The 18,599-nt window shown below is 42.4% G+C and overlaps 1 protein-coding gene across 1 annotated transcript in view; it reads right to left on the bottom strand.

Annotated features, from left to right (window-relative positions):
* The window catches only part of STIM2 (stromal interaction molecule 2), a 73,363-nt gene that overhangs the window by 19,819 nt on the left and 34,945 nt on the right, over positions 1–18,599 (bottom strand). Inside the window, exon 3 of the mRNA XM_028743747.2 lies at positions 7,905–8,019. Within this exon, the coding sequence (XP_028599580.2) occupies positions 7,905–8,019 (115 nt within the window). The remainder of the gene's footprint in view (positions 1–7,904; positions 8,020–18,599) is intronic.

Here is an 18,599-nt window from a genome sequence, read left to right on the forward strand (position 1 = left end):
CACTTTTAACATTTGGGGAAAAGCTGCTGGTTCTTGAGTACCTTGAGTACCCCAGGAAAAAAGCACTGCTAATATACTATAATCTCCCCAGTTCCTCACTCTCCCCCTCCTTTTCCAGAGTGCCACTTGGTTTCTTTGAAAGAGGCTCTAACACATATTAATAATCAGCAACAAGAACATTTATGTTAGGCTAATTACATTTCACATGAAGCAGGCTTTAATTTAATTTTTTAAAAAACCTTATAAGTATCATTGTATTCCTTTAGTATCACTTGGCTCCACTTTTCTAAGTTTGCAGTTTATACCTGAAACTTCACATCTAAAGCAATTCCAAAAACCCTAGATTTACTGTGAAATTCAAAATAGGAAAGAAACTCAAAATAGGAACAGCAAGCTTAGGACCTCTCCCCCCCCCCCCCCCCAATTTAATAGCTGTGTGCAGAAAAGCAATCACGGTTACTAGCTATACTGAATAAATAACAGCTATTTACAGTTAGCAGTAATTTAAGAGAAACTTAAATTTGCCTTGGGCAGTTCTCCTTTCAGCATTAGTAAAGGGGCCAAGTTGTCCATCTCTGCTCAAACTGGTGCCAAGATGTTACATAATGAAACAACAGTGACGTTTACTCTAAACTCACATTCAACCAACAATTTAACATTGCAAGCATGCGCTTCCAAGAAAGGGGATCTGGAACTCCTGCATTAGCTTATTTGAAAAGGAATTTGAGGTTACATATTGTATCCCCAGTAGTGCTTGGCTTGCATTCATTTCCACTGTCTAGCTATTCAAAACCCGTGGCTGCCAATAATGAAGAATGTGCAATGCAACCATAACATTTCTAGATGGTATGCAACTTGTTCCCAGTTGCTGGAAGAACATCTGCTGTGCACAGTGCCTTAGAAACATTATTTGAAGATGGTCACATGCTACCCACGCCACATTTGTGTTGGTCTGTTAGCGCTGTTCTTTGCACATATGCAATTTCAACTGAATGAATTACCGTGCCAGAAGGCTAGACTCCCAAGTCATGCAGATTAACCATTCAATAGCAGAGCATTTTCTCACTACCTGAGGCACCCTGACAACTTGTTAAAGGTAAAGGTAAAGGACCCCTGGAGGGTTAAGTCCAGTCAAAGGCCACTATGGGGTAGCAGCGCTCATCTCGCTTTCAGGCCAAGGGAGCCAGTGTTTGTCGTTTGTCATGGGTTATGTGGCCAGCATTACTAAACCACTTCTGGCGCAACAGGACACCACTATGGAAACCTGAGCGCACAGAAATGCTGTTTACCTTCCCGCCGCAACGGTACTTATTTATCTACTTGCACTGGTGTGCTTTCGAACTGCTAGGTTGGCAGGAGCTGGGACAAACCAATGGGAGGTCAGTCTGTCGCGGGGATTTGAACCGCCAACCTTCTGAACAGCAAGCCCAAGAGGCTCAGTGGTTAGTCCTCATTCCTTTCTTGATGAGACACTAGAATTTGTTCTGCTTTGGATTTGAGCAATTTGCTCCTATCCTGCTTTTTGTGTTATAACACATACAAAGTAGTACAGATGAGCATTATGCCTTTGATCAAGGACAAGAAAGCAAGAGTATTCACTCTGAATGCCACCCCTCTCCCCAATGTGCTCACACAGAAACAGGAATTATCACAGGCTTTATATGTTAGCATCAAGGTATATGACCGGAGTGGGGAACCTTTCTGAGTGAAAAGGGCCAGAACCCCTACTGGGCTGCTTTCTAAGGGTCACATGCCAGTGGTAAGTGCGGCCAGAGACAAAAGTAGGCAGATGAGACTCATGTTTGTACACTAGGCTACATTCCAGCCATGAAAAACACCAGACATTTCTACACATCTCTTCCACTTCCACCCACGGAAGCAAGAAGCATTATCACACTTCAGGAGCATATTCCAGCAAGGATAATGCATGCCAGGAGGGCATGGAAGAGTGACCTGGGGATAATCCTGAGAGCCAAATATAGAGGGCTGGAGTGTTGCCTTTGGCCCCATGGCCCAAGGTTCCCTACTTCTGACATGCAAACACCAACAGTAATACAATGGACGCTCGGGTTGCAAACGTGATCCATGCGGGAAGCACGTTTGCAACCCGCAGCATTCACAACCCGCAGCGCCGTGTGTGCGCACGAGCGCGGGTTGCAATTAGGCGCTTCTGTGCATGCGCAATGCACAATTTAGCACTTCTGCACATGCGCCAAAACCTGGAAGTGACCCGTTCCGGTACTTCCGGGTTCGGCGCGGTACGCAACCCGAAATCGCACAATCCGAAGTGTCTTTAACACGAGGTATGACTGTACTTTCAAACAAAAAGCATTTTTGAACCATTTATTATTTGGGGTATTAAGGGGGGGTTATGCATATGCACTTGTATAAATGGAAACATAGTAGCATATGTAAAAAAATGTGCCTGTTTTAAAGAAAGGAGAAGGAACACTAATTTATGAACACACAGTTTGCAAGATGTGGCAATCAAAGCTATGGGTGGAACTCAATTCACTGCTAAGGAAAACTGTTCTGTCAGCTCAAGCATTTTTGCTTGTCCAACTGATCTCCCCTCTCCTTTGTCCACTTGGGCTCTCCCAACCCACCAGAGAGGACTTGGCGGGGGGTGAGGGAAGGACCACTGCCCTAGCAAGAGACCTTGCGCTGGCACCCACCAACAGAACAGGTTAGTTGAATCTTGCTGTGTATTTCTTTTGTTCCCTTTTATAGTTTTATTTTATTTTTATTAAAGAATAAAACAGAACATACAAATGAGAAAAATGACAGATATTAACAATAAAAAACGTATTTATTCAGTACAAGGAGCTTTCGGTGATAAAGTCAAAAATCAGGAGCTATAGATTTATGAAAGGGGTGTAAAAACACAGTAGAATGGGTTAGTTAAATCTGGCCCTATATTTCTAGTTCATTTGATGGTGTGTAGGCAGCCTCTTTCATTGTAAAGTCTGCAGAAAAAACTGCAACCTCAAATTACCATTCTGCTACATAGCTCAGCAGATATTGGACAAATCTCCTTCAGCCTAACTCAGAGTTGTTGCACTGCTAAAATGATGAAGAAAATCAGGAAGGTGCTAGCAACAGGGGAAAGGAAGGAGGGGTACATCCAGGTGCACAATAATTTTTCATTTTTAACTGAGCCCAACACATTCTGAACAAAGTTCTTCCTCAGCGACACTTCTGAACAATAGATTTCAGCCTGGCACCTGTACACTACGGCAACTTATTTTTTCCTTGGGCACCTGGAGATCATCCTTTCTTTATGTTTCTTGCACAAAAGACAGGACACAAATATAGCACATAAAACACAGCTGCAATTATAGAAGAATGACCAGAACAGCTAAATGCTTTAACAAGATAAACAGCTTTCGATACCATCAACCATGGTATCCTTCTGGAGGGCTGCTTGAACTAGGAGTGGGTGACACTGCTTTGTGATGGTTCCAGTCCTACTTGGATGGTTGTTCCCAGAGGGCGTTGTTTGGGGAGTGCTTTTCAGCCCCGTGAAGCCTTCAATGTGGGGTCCGCAGGGTTTGATACTATCCTCTATGTTGGTCAACTTCTACATGAAACTGCTGGGTGGTTTGGAGTACGTCACCAGCAGTACGCTGATGATACCCAGCTCTATTTCTCCTTTACATGTGCAGGTGAGGCAGTGGAAGTGCTGGACCAGTGTCTTGCCTCAATAATGGACTGGATGAGAGCCAACAAACTGAAACTCAGTCCAGGTAAGATTGAGGGACTTTTAGGGGGTGGTTCCCTAGAATGGATGGGTGGGTGATCGCCTGCTCTTGATGGAGTTCCACTTCCTCTGAAGGAGCAGGTTCGTAGCTTGGGGTACTCCTGGATCCTTTGGTGTCACCTGAGACTTAGGTGGCCTCAGTGGCCCAGTGCCCCTTCCATCAACTTCAGCTGGTGACCCAGCTACGCCCCTATCTGGACAGGATAAGCCTAACTACTGTTGTCTATACTCTGATAACCTCAAGGTTAGATTACTGCAATGGGTCGTTATATGTAGGGCTGCCTCTGAAACGGTTCGGAAACTTCAGCTGGTGCAGAATTCAGCGGCCAGGTTGCTCACCGGAGCAAGACGGTTTGAGCACATTACACCGATCCTGGTCCAACTGCACTGGCTACTTTAACCAGGTCTTTGGTTGATTGACATCCTATGTCCTTTTAAAATTTTAAAATGTGTTAATGGGTTGTTTTTGTTTTGATTATGTATTTTGTGGTTTTATATTCTGATTTTATCTTGTGAACCATCCTGAGACCTACGGGTATAGGGCAGTATATAAATTTTAATCATCATCATATTATGAACAATCTGCAATGGAATGGTCTCACAATTTCATTATTTTTTTAAAAAGAATCTTAAATTGATGCCTTGGCATAACCTAATCAAAGAACAGACACCACATGATGAAGTATTTCTGGGTAGGGCTTACTTTGGTGCTTAATCGGCCATGATCGGTACTATTTATGGCCTGTGACTCTGACACAGAAATACCTTTCAAGCAAGCTCAAGGAAGTTGATGTTATTGACACCATCCTTTACACGAGCATCTTAAATCCATTTAATTCCATGCCAATAACTTGCTTAACCTGCAGCAGTTAACCAAATGGTTGGGAAAGCAAAGCAAGCCACAATTTTAATTAGAACAAAATACCAAATTAAAGTTGCCATTAAGGACAAACATACATTACAGGGCAAGAGAGTTAAAAATTATGTTTTCTTTTCCACCATCCTATTTTTGCATGGCCTAAAGCAAAATGCAGACCTGTTTTGCAAACTAGAATATTGAATTTATGCAAATATAGCTGTCCAATTAGATTCATAATAGAAGGCTGACATGCTTTTAGCACCCCAGGGGAACTTGTTTACAGCTCCAGTTTGCAGATTAATACCTGAAAGTTAAACCAGAGGTTAATTAAGTCCATCTGGTTGCAAATGACTTTGGAATGTTCAAGGAACAAGAAGATCTCATTTAGAAAACCAAAGTAAATAAAATAAAATAATAAGCAATAAAACTGTCTGTTTACAACGTGGTAGAGATGTACTATGCATCATATTCATGGTACACCAATTACAATAATTTCTCCAATTTACCATGGATTATCTAGTGGGGGACTTGTGTGAGACAAAACCTAATGATTAGTCTCAGGAAAAAAATATTCAAACAAGCAAGAAAAGTTTTATTAAACAAAAATAGTTTATGAAACAAAGTCAGTCAGGAAATACATTCTTTCAGGTAGAAGACTTGAGGAAATGGAACAACACCAACTTCACCCTCTAAGACAAAATGGTTATGACCAAAATGCTCACCCTCCCAAAATTAACCTATCTATTCAAAACTCTTCCAATCTGGATTCCCCCAACCCAACTCCGCAAATGGCAGAAAAAATTACACTCGTTTATCACACAAAAATCCAAGAATAAACCCCAAATACCTACACCTCCCCTCCTCAGTCGGAGGGTGGGGAATTCCCAACATAGAACTATACTACATTGTCAACCAAGTGCACCACATAATCCCATACATTTTAGAAGACTAGACAAAACATTGGGCACACTTGGAGAGAGACATCGTCAAAAATACCTCTACCACAGCATACCCATTCTTCCCAAACAACCTAAGAAAAACAGGTTCACACAAACCATACTTAAAGCATGGAAGGAAGAAGCAGGTAAAACGTCTCCAACTCCATCTCCACTAATTTCCCTGGCTCACCACCCATTATTCCACCATGCAGCACAAAACTCCCAAATAAAAAACCTGGCAAGCCAAAGGCTTATACCACCTAGCAGACCTCTACAAAAATAACAAACCCACATCAACACAAGAAATACGAGACAAACTAGGGGACACCCAAATGCCCTGGCTAACACACTACCAATTACATGCCTTCTTAAACAATCCAGTAGTAAAATCAGCAGCAACTAGGCCCTTGACAACCTTTGAAAAGCTCCTCCTAACACGGCAAGGGGATAGTATCCACAATATTCAAAATAGTGCTCCAAAATCCCACAAACGCCCTCGATGTAATAAAAATACAATGGGAGCACGACATAGGCTATGAGATTAACGCCACCCAATGGACTAGAATGTGGTCTAAATTTCCCTTTAAATCCATCTCAGATAAAAGAAAAGAACTCACCCTGAAACTCATTTATATCACGGAAACTAGCGCTGATACACCCAGGAGCCTCACCAAAATGTTGGAGAGGCGGCACCTCCACAGGCACATATTTCCACATGTGGTGGGAATGTCCCAAAATCCAACTCTTCTGGACATCAGCCATACAAGAAATATGCAAAATAACTAAGCAAGTATTAGAAGTCACCGCACAACTGGCCCTACTGAACATCTTCCAAGATAATAATGCCCACTCACATCACAACGAGCTCATAACCCACCTACTCTCAGCAGCCAGAAGCATCATAGCCAGACATTGGAGAGACCTGTCAGGAGTAAACATGGACCAATAGAAAAGCCTTAATAGAAAAACAACAACCAATAAACCGAAACTGACACGGGGACAAATAGAAGAAGACACCTTTATCACATACATAGTCCAACAAGATAACAAGAAGAATCTGTTCACAGCTACACATCAATCTGGCTAACCTGATCCAAATATGTACACACATAAACAAATCTCACTACAGCCAACCACTCCCTAGACCACCCCCAACCTCTCTTACCACCAAGGAAATACAACAAGCAAATAGCAAGAGAACCCATACAAGTGACGCTGACACAAAACCCCACACATACACTCAGAAGAATAGAAGCAATACTACCCCACCCCACTCACCATTCCCCCCTCCTCCTCTTTTCTTCCCAACCTAATATTGCATGCAACACTAACGTTTCACAACAAATGAAACTGATTTCTAGAAAACACAACTTGAAAAAAGAGACAATGCATGTATTTATATATATTTTTAATAAAAATATATAAACAAACAGCAATACAGGGAATGACCAATTGATGCAAAATCGTACGCACACACGGCGCCAAACCTGTAAATTACCCTAAAACGTCGCTAAAGGGGCAAAACAGGGGAGGGGCAGAACGCTTTATACGGGGTCTGGAACGTAACCCCCATGCAAAACAAAGATTGCGTATAAGAAAAATTTCCTTAACTAAGGGGACTGGTAAAAGCATAAGGGTCTGATGTTCAAAGACTCAAAATCCTACTTAAATAAAATAGTGCAAAACCATCCTTACAAAAAACCCCAAAGCAACAAAAACAATACACAGCAAAATGTACTACACAATGTGCTAAATCTTTACACGAATTTCTGCAAGTAGGCACACAACAAACCACAACTTTTAACATCACCACCTTTCAAGCAGTAGAGCAGAGTTGCTGATGAGAGCTGATATAGCATAATGACTTAGAATGAACTGTGAACCAAAGTATTCCAAGACTGAAATCTAGCAAAATTTTTGATCTCATTATGTACGAAGATTTCACTTAGACCTTCGTCTGCAATACGGGAACAGCAACACTGTCGTACCTTGCACAGTTGTTGTAAGGATTCCCGAAGAGCTTTACACATTACAACCTGCTATATAAATGCTATCTGTTGTTGTTTTTTATTGCTCCACAGACCACATTGACTCAGCTCCTTGTTAGCTCTGGCTTGTCTCTCCAAAACCAGACCTTTCTGCAACCTCCTGCTGACTCCAAATTGCCTAGAATACCCTGCTATGACAAGCTGCCAATAACTGAGCTCATGACCTTTGCCTGCAGGTCCCTTCTCCCCATGGCTTCCAGTCCTAGGTCAAGACAGTAATTAAATATGGTCTGTTGTGTTCGCTAATGAGAGCATTAAAGACTGCAGAAAAGGGACCAGTACAGCTTTCAGTATCTTACCTTCAGATGTTTTCCAGCGTTTCCACAGATCTTCAACGGTGATGTGTTTGTCTTCCCGGTGTAGATGGTTGTGCTTATTAGAAGCGTCTTTATATTTCATATCTTCTCTGATAAACTGGAAAAGAAAGAAAGTTAGGTCAGAGAGTTCTTGCAGCTAAGACACTAACAGTGGTGGGTTACAAACCCCCAAATTGGCGGTACTTAAAAAAATCCACTTGGTACTTCATCACCAATTTCCCCTTACTTCCATTCACAATTCTCAATCCTTCATTTGTCATTAGATGCTCATTGTAATTCAGAGAACGTAATGGTTTCAGTACAGTTCAATACAGTACAGGTAGAATATCCACATCTGTACTCTTGAAAAATGTGGAGCGACTTGCATTGCACTAGCACTATAGAATTAAGTGCTTTTGAAATGTTGTTTTTAAAAATAGTAATAGAATCAAACTCTTTCCTCATTGCTTTATGGTCATACCTTTATGGTCCCACACAGGTTCAACCTTTGATCATAACTGTTGTTTCAACCAAATTATTATACAGCTTATCCTAGTATTTTTGTCGCTTGGAATTTCAAAATAAAAAAATTCCTTCCAGTAGCACCTTAGAGACCAACTAAGTTTGTTATTGGTATGAGCTTTCGTGCGCATGCACACTTCTTCAGTAACTTGGTATTTCAAGTTACTTTTAAATGCTGATTTGCATTACCCAACTGATGCAGGTCAGAGTTTCAAACTGAAAATGAAAAGGGCCTCCCATATGAATGCTTCTTATTCTGAGAACTGCCCTGAGACCTCCAGGCATAGGGCGGTATATGAATTCGAATAATAATAATAATAATAATAATAATAATAATAATAATAATACAGCAATGGACTAGATTATGTTTATATAAACTTTTAAATTGGGCTTTGTTTGCTTTGGTACTAGACTCAATTCTCAATATTCTCTGGTTGGCCTCTGTTATTTTCTCCGACCGATGGAGAACCTACAAAGGACTCTATAAGGGTTCTAGTGTCCCCCATAAGGGAATAAGGGCATATTTTTGTTTATTACACAGGGAACCAGGCAGAGGGCCTTCTCGGTAGTGGCACCCGCCCTGTGGAACACCCTCCCACCAGTTGTCAAAGAGAAAAACAACTACCAGACTTTTAGAAGACATCTGAAGGCAGCCCTGTTTAGGGAAGCTTTTAATGTTTAATAGACTATTTTATTTTAATATTCTGTTGGAAGCCGCCCAGAGTGGCTGGGGAAATCCAGCCAGATGGGCGGGGTATAACTATCATTATCATCATCATCATCATGTGTGTGCAAGCACAGTACAGCAAGTTATTGACAGCACAAATCTGAAACCAGAGAGGGACCTAGAAGGATGTGGGCTGACCCTGAGAGTGGGAGGGAGGCTGCATTAACAACATTGATCCCCCAACCCCTTGTGGAAGCTGTGCTGCTCTCCTTTGCCTCTGAAAGGAGGATGCAACTCTCCCTGGCACAGGGGAGAAGGAGCTGTTATTTCACCCTAGAGCTCCTTCATGGTGGATCTGGGATCTAGTGGGCTGCCTTTAAAAGTATGGGAAGCTGCTGGGGTGCAGCACTGTCAGAGGAATACATTTAGAAGGGCTTGCTACTTTGGCAAGCCGCTTTGGCAAACAGAGAGGCTGCAAGGAAAGGCTGCTGCTGCAGCAGCATTTGAGACACTGAAGGAAAGGTCTTTGGCTGCATGAAAGAAGAAAGTTTGAAACCTGTTTAAGTAAACACATAAAACCTGTCAGGGATGTGGAGACTGCCTAAAACAATGGATTACAGTTCTGTTGAAACGGAAGCATTAAGCAAAGCTTACCAACTGAGATTGTGATGTAGATATGGACATTTAACTCTTTAAGTAGCCTTGACCTTGATAGAAATAAGATTACGATTTGACAGCTTATTTGGGAAACATATTTGACATTACTCCTTGCAAGCATTACTGCTGTGCAACCTAACTTCTGTTTTTCCCCAGGCCAAAACTGAACAGTGTACACCGATAAAATTGTCACTAAACACAGGAAATATCAAACTGAATCAATTAAACTAAACATATCTAAATGAACTTGACAGACTTTGTAAGCATTTGGGGCATGCACTGCCTGTGACTGAACAAGCTAGAGTTATATTTCATAACCTTGGACTACATAGAGTGAGTTTTGAACTAACTTAAAACACATTTGACTGACTTAAATTGGAAGAAACATTAGTGACCAGATTTGGCAAAGAAACAGACCATCTTGATTTCTTAGATTTTAAAGAAATGGATGAATATCGTTTATGAGTTATCTGATTTACATATCTTGATAGTATTCATTATACTCTATCGAATGTACTGATTTTAAAAAGACATATATGATTTCAGCTAAGAATGAATGAATATTACCTTATATAGAAGTGTAAGGTAAAGATAAAGGGTAAAGGACCCCTGAAGGGTTAAGTCCAGTCAAAGGAGACTATGGGGTTGCAGCACTCATCTCGCTTTCAGGCCGAGGGAGCCAACGTTTGTCCACAGACAGCTTTCCGGGTCATGTTGCCAGCATGACTAAACCGTTTCTGGCACAACGGGGCACTGTGACGGAAACCAGAGTGCACGGAAATGCTGTTTACCTTCCCGCCCCAGCAGTACCTATTTATCTACTTGCACTGGCGTGCTTTCGAACTGCTATGTTGGCAGTAGCTGGGACAGAGCAACGGGAGCTCACTCCGTTGTGGGGATTTGAACCACCAACCTTCTGATTGGCAAGCCCAAGAGGCTCAGTAGTTTAGACCAGAGCGCCACCTGCGTCCTTATAGAAGCGTATTGGGTGTTAGGGGAGAGGGTAGTACCTCTGGTGAGGAACACATCATGCTCCTTCTGGGGTAGTGCCCACCCGGCACTAAACTCTCATCTGTGGCTCCTAGAAACTGTCAGCTTATCAGCATATCACAGCCACACCCTGGGAAACTACTTTGACTGCAGCCTTGGCAGGCCCCGTTGAGCCCATCAGAAGGCGTGCAGGGTTCCATCGGGCCTCCTCCCACCGTCTGACATCACAAATGCTGCACACGTGATGTCGTGCACACACTTGCACACGTGATGTCACATGCACACACATCTCTCTCCCCCCCCCCCTCCATGTTGAATGGAACTCGGCACACCTCGGCATGGGAAACATTATATTCTTCCTGCCTCTAGTATTTTTTATTGGAACCTCTGAAGGCTTGCATTCTTCTAAAATCTAAAGTTGCCAGTAAGTCTCACGAGAACAAGAATAGACTTGCAAAGTATGTATCAATTTTAGCAGTGCAGCTAATGTGCTCCAAATATTTAGGGGTTGTTGTTTTTTCATCTCTAGCCTCTGAACAAGCAACATACATGCTGCCATTATAACTGGATAATCATTTCCTAACTGAATTTTTTAAGGCAGGAATACAAACAAGGTTTAAAAAATGCTGAAAAACCTGAACCCCAAGTTACACCAGAAAATCCTGGAGATCCAAATCACATCATTTTCAAACCTGGTTTGGTACTTTAGCAAGATTCAACTCTTTGGAAGTGGATAACTAGTAATAGGAACAGGTTGAAACCTCCCTGTGAATTTAAAAAACAACTATCTGCAGAGAGCTTTTTTTTAAAAAAAATGGGAATGTTTAAAAGTTAATTCTCCCATTCACAGTCTAAAATGGTAGAGTCCCCCTACCACCTCACTCTGCTCATAGGTGGAGCCAAAAATTCAGTTTTTTTCCAAGGAACCTCAAGGACATAAGTTTAGAAACATGTATATTAGAGCAGCAAGGAAAAATACAGATAGCTTCCCTTTTTCTGCATGCCCAGACTGGTAGCAAAGATCAGATACTCTCTAGTTTTAAAGATGTAATGGGGAAAGAAACTGATCTTTGCTACCAATTTGGACGGTGTTAGACTACAACCTCCATAACTGAGCCAGTGGAAATAGTCTCCGATGTGATGTTGAGCAGCCTTTCACAGTAAGTGTGGGGGAAATATCCAAATGCTTTTGCTCTGTGTTAGGAAACACAATGAATGCAGCCAAACATTCACAATACTCACAGTCATTCAACCACAAAAAAAGGATTGGGGAAGTTGGATTTTCTGAAAACAAGGCTCATCACTTCTAGCATAAACAACCATCAAGGACACTTCCTTTTACGTAAAATGTTCTTACTTTCATTTGGCAAGCCTGGTCTTGTTCTAGCAAGTAGTCTTTGTGAAAAGAAAAGAAATGGTATCCTCAAAAGCCCCCAAATTCAAAATGCAAACCAAAGTGTTCAATGCTGTTTGGAAATCTTTGGGACCACACTCCTAAACTGGAATGTTGACATATTGATACCAACAGATACAAATTCTTACTCTAGCCAATTTAGTTGCTGCAAAAGAAAAGCACCTTTTGGGATCGTAGTCCCAAGGCGTAAAAAGACAGCCTACCTGGCAAGTCAGCAATAACAGCAACCATTTATTAAAATGGGCTTTCCAAGAGACAAAGAGAGTTTCAATCGTCAGTTAAAACACATCAAGCTGAATGTAGAATGCCTCACAATTGTAACCAGCCTGCAAATGAAGCTTTGCCTCACTTCTTAAATTTTAAAATCCTCAGTATTTGTGATATGTAGTTTCTCACTAGCACATTAAGTTGCTTTGGCTTTAAGTCCTGAAACATTTCCAATGGTCCTAGAATATCAAAGGCAGTCCTACTACTTTTCTTAGGAGGCTCTAAGAATGGCAAAATGCACAGGGAATTAATTTTTTCCAAAAAAAGATTCATATTCCACCATACAATCAGCAGTCTCCAAGAAGCTTTTACATAAGACTAACACAAGTACAGCACAAGTACAAAATAAATCAAGCTCCAAACCGCATCAACCTAAATAGTAGCTTATACAATTCATTAACAGCATAGTTATTTTACGCCACTCTAAGCCTAGAATAACAAAGCAGTTTTCATCTACTGCCTGAAGGATAACAGAGCGGGTGGCAGGCAAGTTCACACAGATGGGTTTCCTAACATCTCTGATGCAATTTCCTGTTGATATGGCAGGTGGTCCAGGTCAATCAGTAGAATGCTTAAGTGATTCGGTCTGCAGAAACAATCACATTTAAATTCCCCTTTCCACTGGACAGTGTTCATTCCGCTTGTTGGCATTCCTATCCATGAAACAATTGGATTGATGGCTTTACTGCAAATGGAAAACTCAGAACAACTGCCTGAACACAAGCTAGAGTTCATTTTAGAGCCTACTCTGTGGAGGTAAATGAACCAAAGAATGCACAAGGACTTCCAGGGGACTAGTTTTGAAAGCAGGTGCCCTAATAATAATAATAATAATTTTATTTATACCCCACCCTCCCCAGCCAAGGCCATGCTCAGGGTGGCTAACAAGCAATAATAAAAACAAGTTGAATGAATACAACTTAAAAACAAGATTAAAATACAAGATTAAAATATTGAAACATTAAAATATTAAAATGCAGCCTCATCACAGGAGGAGAAAGGAAAAAGGAAAAAGAAAGAGGGGGAGGGAATCAAATTGGCTCCAAGCCAAAGGCCAGGCGGAACTACTCTGTCTTATAGGCCCTGCAGAAAGAAATCAGATCCTGCAGGGCCCTGGTCTCATGAGGCAGAGCGTTCCACCGGGCAGGAGCCAGTGTTGAAAAGGCCCTGGCTCTAGTTGAAGCTAATCTAACTTCCTTAGGACCCGAGGGCACTAGGGTGTTGCTATTTATGGCCCTTGAGGCTCTCCGTGCCCTACAGACTTGAGTGGATCAAATAGAACCCTCAACACACCACCACAAATTCTGTTCAAAACCCCTTTCTACAGGTAACACTGCTTGCCTCAGGTGCAAGGTGTTCAAAGAGCTGTAGCCTACAACCCTGAAGTTTGGATCTAGACAACCGCAACAACTCCTGTGCTGCAATTCTCTCCTTCTGGGCCACAGTACTCAGCCATAAGGTAGCAGTTCAATTCCAAGCATTTGTAGATGATGTCGATTATGTGGCCCCATTTCAATCTGGCTTCCAGCTCAGATGTGGCACAGAAACTACCTTGGTCATTCTGTGGGTGGCATGCAAAAGGATAAGGACATGGGTGTGCATCTGCTTCTCAGTATGAAAGGTTTCTTTCGAGACCACCTCTCTGGGATGAATATGTTCATGTTTACTCTTCTCCGGTGGGTGTATTCAAGAAAGTGGAGCTGAGGAAAAAGTAGTTCACTGCTATGTGTTCCCCAGGCGTCTAGTCCAGTCCCCATCCTATTGAAAATGTTGGTGGAGCTGCTGGGTGAGATTTTTCTGATATTTGGAGTAAGGGATCATTAGGATGCTATTTCTCCTTTTCATCTGAACAAGGAAAGGCAGTGGAAATGATGAACAGGTGCCAAGAATGAACAATGCCCTGGTCTAAGAAACTGAGGCTTAATCTAGATCAGGATGCGGTGGACATGACATCTGACCTGTTCTGGATGGAGTTGCACTCACCCTTAAAGAGCATGTTGGAAGCCTCAATGTATCTCCAGGATCATATACGATCTAGCACTTTCACTAGATGCTCAAATCCAGTGGCACAAGCACATTTACTAGCCAGGAGCTTCCTAGACAGATATATGTTTTATACATTTATTCACACTAGATTACTAGTGTGGTAGGGGAGGTTGCCTTTGGAGACTATCTGAAAACCTTTAGCTGCTTCAGAACATAGCAGCTAGATTATTAACTAGAACGTGCCGGCCTAAATATCTCATCCGTTTTCCAGTCTCATCACTGGCTTCCAATGTTACTCCAGGCACAATTAAAGAAGCTTTAATGCTCTAAACAGCTTGGTACAGAGGTAGTTGTGCCTACCCAGTTTTTCAGATCTGCTTCAGGGATTCTCCCTCCAGATGGGCCAGGCTTAGGCCAGGTTAGAAGGGTAGCCATCAAAAAGACAACCTTTCCAGTGTTGGACCTTGTCTGTGGAATAACTTCCCAAGCAGATCTGTGAGGCACAAATATTGTCTTTTTAAGATGACAGGTTAAGGGATATATCCACCGAAGTGCTACTCAGAGTAGACGGGGGGGAAACTTAAGTTAGTCGTGCCCATTAATATTAATTAATACAATAGAAGCATCAAGTTGTAGAGTTGGAAGGGAACACAAGGGTCATCTAGTCCAACCCCCAGCAATGCAGGAATCTTTGCCCCCAATGAGGAGCTTGTCAATATGTCTACTCTGAGTAGGACTAGCATTGGCTATAACCCTAAAACTTTTCATTTTAAATAATTATTTACAATTTTCTGCTTTTATTATTAATAATTAATAAACACAATTTACCATATTTTTCCATACATAAGACACCCCTATGTATAAGACGCCCCCTATTTTTGAGGGCTCAGATTTAAGAAAATGGGGGAGATGTATCCGTGTATAAGACGCCCCCTAATTGCCGGCATTAGTTTTTAGGAAACAACCCTACTCTTATACATGGAAAAATACGGTAAGTGGCATGCACAGATTAAAATCAAGACATTCTCCATCTGCAGAGAGATGGAGAAGGAAAAGGAAAAAAACAAACTTAGGCAACAGTTCTTAAACTTATAATGAAATGTAAATAGTTCACAGAGAGAAGCCAACTAGAGCTAGCCTTTCAGCTAAATCAATGGAATGGGCTCTGCCCATCTCTTTGGCAGGGTTAGCCAGGTTGAATGACTAATATATTTTTAATGCTGTATGGGGTTCTGCTTTGTCAATTTAATTTGTGCTTTTTAGTTGTTTTAGTTGGATGACCGATAGAAAGCTGCTTTGGATTTATTTATTTTTAATCTGCAACCCATGTTCCATGAAAGTAGGAGAAATCTAGCAACATTAAGACAAAAGCACAAATTAAATAGACAAAGCAGAACCCCATATAGCATACATAGGAGTGTTAAGAAAGCTGAAAACAATGTTTTAGTATGATTGGAGGACAACATTCCAACACTCCTATGTAGGTTTTGCTAAATGTTTCCAACGGACTCTCTTCATTTGATATGCAATGACATAGAGTTAGGTTTTTTTAAAAAATCGTAAATAAAAGCTTTAACACAAAATTGTCTTGAATTGGAGTAGTATTGTCAAATGGGCACTATTGCCAGAAAAATCAATTGCTATGTGGCCATTTCCAACCTCAATTTGGATCAATAAATGTAAGTTCATTGTAATAAGCATTAACTGTTTTTCCTTAATATTCACACATTGAATGCAGCATGGAAATCTGTACAGTATATGAACCCGCTTTATAGAGTCAGATTGTTGATTCTTCTCGGGAGACAGCTTTCCAGAGTCTCAGACATATTTTTCCCCCAAATACCATCTATCAACTATGGGAAAAGTGGGGGGATGCTGAATCACATACATAAGGGATGTCCATTTGTGATTTGTTTTTATTATCCTATAAAAGCTGCTCAAATGCTGAGTAAACCCAGTTAGAAGAGCCTGCTGGAACAGATCAATGCCCCATCTAGTCTGTGGCCACAGCAAGCAGGACATGAACGTAAGAGCAGTCTTCCCTTCTGCAGTTTCGAGGAACTGGTACAGTGGTACCTTGGTTTACGAACTTAATCCGTTCCAGAAGTCTGTTCTTAAACCAAAGCTGTTCTTAAACCAAGGTGCGCTTTCCCTAATGAGGCTTCCCGCCGCCAGTGCCCTTCCACCGTTTGGCTTCCGTTTGTAGACCGAAGAAAAGTTCGCAAACCGGAACACTACTTCCACTTTTGAACACTACCGAATAGTTCGTAAACAGGGCTGTTCTTAAACCGAGGTGTGGCGTTCGTACGGAGCCCCAGGTCATCTCACGGACTATTGACCCGTACACCACTAATCCGCTGCCACCAACCAGGTCCTCCCTGGTAAAATCACTTCAGTCTCAGTCAGCTTCTCAATTAATAAAGAAGAGTGTATTTTATTTCAGACACAAACAAACTTTTACGGCATTCCAAACGTGGTTGCTCTTTACTTTCTTAGTTTTATTTTCCTCTCTCTATCTCTTCTACCTCCCCACACTCAAGAACCCACTGCCCTAACTGTTTCTCTATTACCAACTGCCTTTCCCAACCAGCCATCCCACTAAAACCAACCAACTACCCACCAACAACTCCCAACGAACTCCACCCAGAACTTGTTTTATAGTCCCACTGACTCCACCCCCCTAGGTCCTGACTGGGCAACCTGTTTAACTACCGTATTTTTCACTCTATAGGACACACCAGACCATAGGACGCACCGGACCACAGGAGGAGGAGAACGGGGGGGGGGATTTTTTTTTCTTGTTCTCCCCCTCTAAAACAAGGTGCGTTCAAGGTGCATTCACCCGAGCTTGTGGGGCTGGCGGTGGGGGGAAGTGCTGAAGATCCCTGAAGTCTTTGGAGCGCAGCACCCCGCTGCCCTGCAGAGGCTTTTCGTGCAGCCATTCCCAAGCTAGAAGAGCGAGACGGACCTCTCCGTCTCGCTGTTCTGGCTTGGGAACAGCCTTCCTTTGCGCGCAGCCATCCCCAAGCTAGAAGAGTGAGACAGAGCCCTCTGTCTCACTGTTCTGGCTTGGGAGCAGCCTTCCTTTGCGCGCAGCCATCCCCGAGCTAGAAGAGCGAGACGGAGCCCTCTTTCTCACTGTTCTGGCTTGGGAGCAGCCTTGCTAGCCTCTGCAGGACAGCGGGATGAAGGTACCCCGCTGCCCTGCAGAGGCTTTGCGCACAGCCATCCCAAAGCTAGAACAGCGAGATGGAGCGCTCCGCAGCGCTCCGTCTCCCTGTTCTGGCTTTGGGCTTAGCCGCGCAGCCTGCATTCGTTCTACAGCAGTGTTCCCCAACCTTGGGCCTCCAGCTATTTTTGGACTACAATTCCCATCATCCTTGACCACTGGTCTTGCTAGCGAGGGATGATGGAAGTTGTAGTCCAAAAACAGCTGGAGGCCCAAGGTTGGGGAACACTGCTCTACAGGACGCACACACATTTCCCCTTAATTTTTGGAGGGGAAAAGTGCGTCCTATAGAGCGAGAAATACGGTATTTACCTCCAGCACTCTCTCTTATGTTAACGTCACACGAGGTACCACTGTATCTTAAAATAGTCATTTATACTCTGTGGCACGAGTTGAAAGCATACAGCATTTAAGTTCACCCCACTTTTTCTAGTCTGCTTTAGCATAAAGTCTGTCCATAGCATGGGAGAGAGGGGAGGACTCAAAATGCCTCCTCCTTACACCTCCAACCTTGTTATACAAGCTGCCCTAAATCAAGAGGAGCAGAAGCAGCTGAGCAATTCACACCTTCTACTGCCTTTCATAGTGACTGCTACACTGGAGGCCAGGACATGCTGGAGACCGAGGAGTAAGGGTCAAGTTCGTACCATCGGCAGCTTTCCTGTACCCTGCCCTACATTCTGTATTCCTAAATGTGCAACTTTGTTTCTGACAGCATTAAAATGAATGTGAACATTTCTCACTTCCCCATCGGGCAGTGCTATTTTCCTCCCAGAGTTATAGTAGCAATTGTGCCTGAAAATGCATGACATTCTCCCAGAATGTTTGTTAACATTCACAATCCCTGTCCTATAAAAACTCCATGTTTAGACTTCTGTGTTATTTTCTCTGCACTACTGGTTACAAGTGAACTTTCCACTTCCCCATCGGGCACAGTGCTATTCTTTTCCAGTTATAGTAACAATT

This window comes from Podarcis muralis, chromosome 9 (assembly GCF_964188315.1).
Source record: "Podarcis muralis chromosome 9, rPodMur119.hap1.1, whole genome shotgun sequence".
Classification (NCBI taxonomy): domain Eukaryota; kingdom Metazoa; phylum Chordata; class Lepidosauria; order Squamata; family Lacertidae; genus Podarcis; species Podarcis muralis.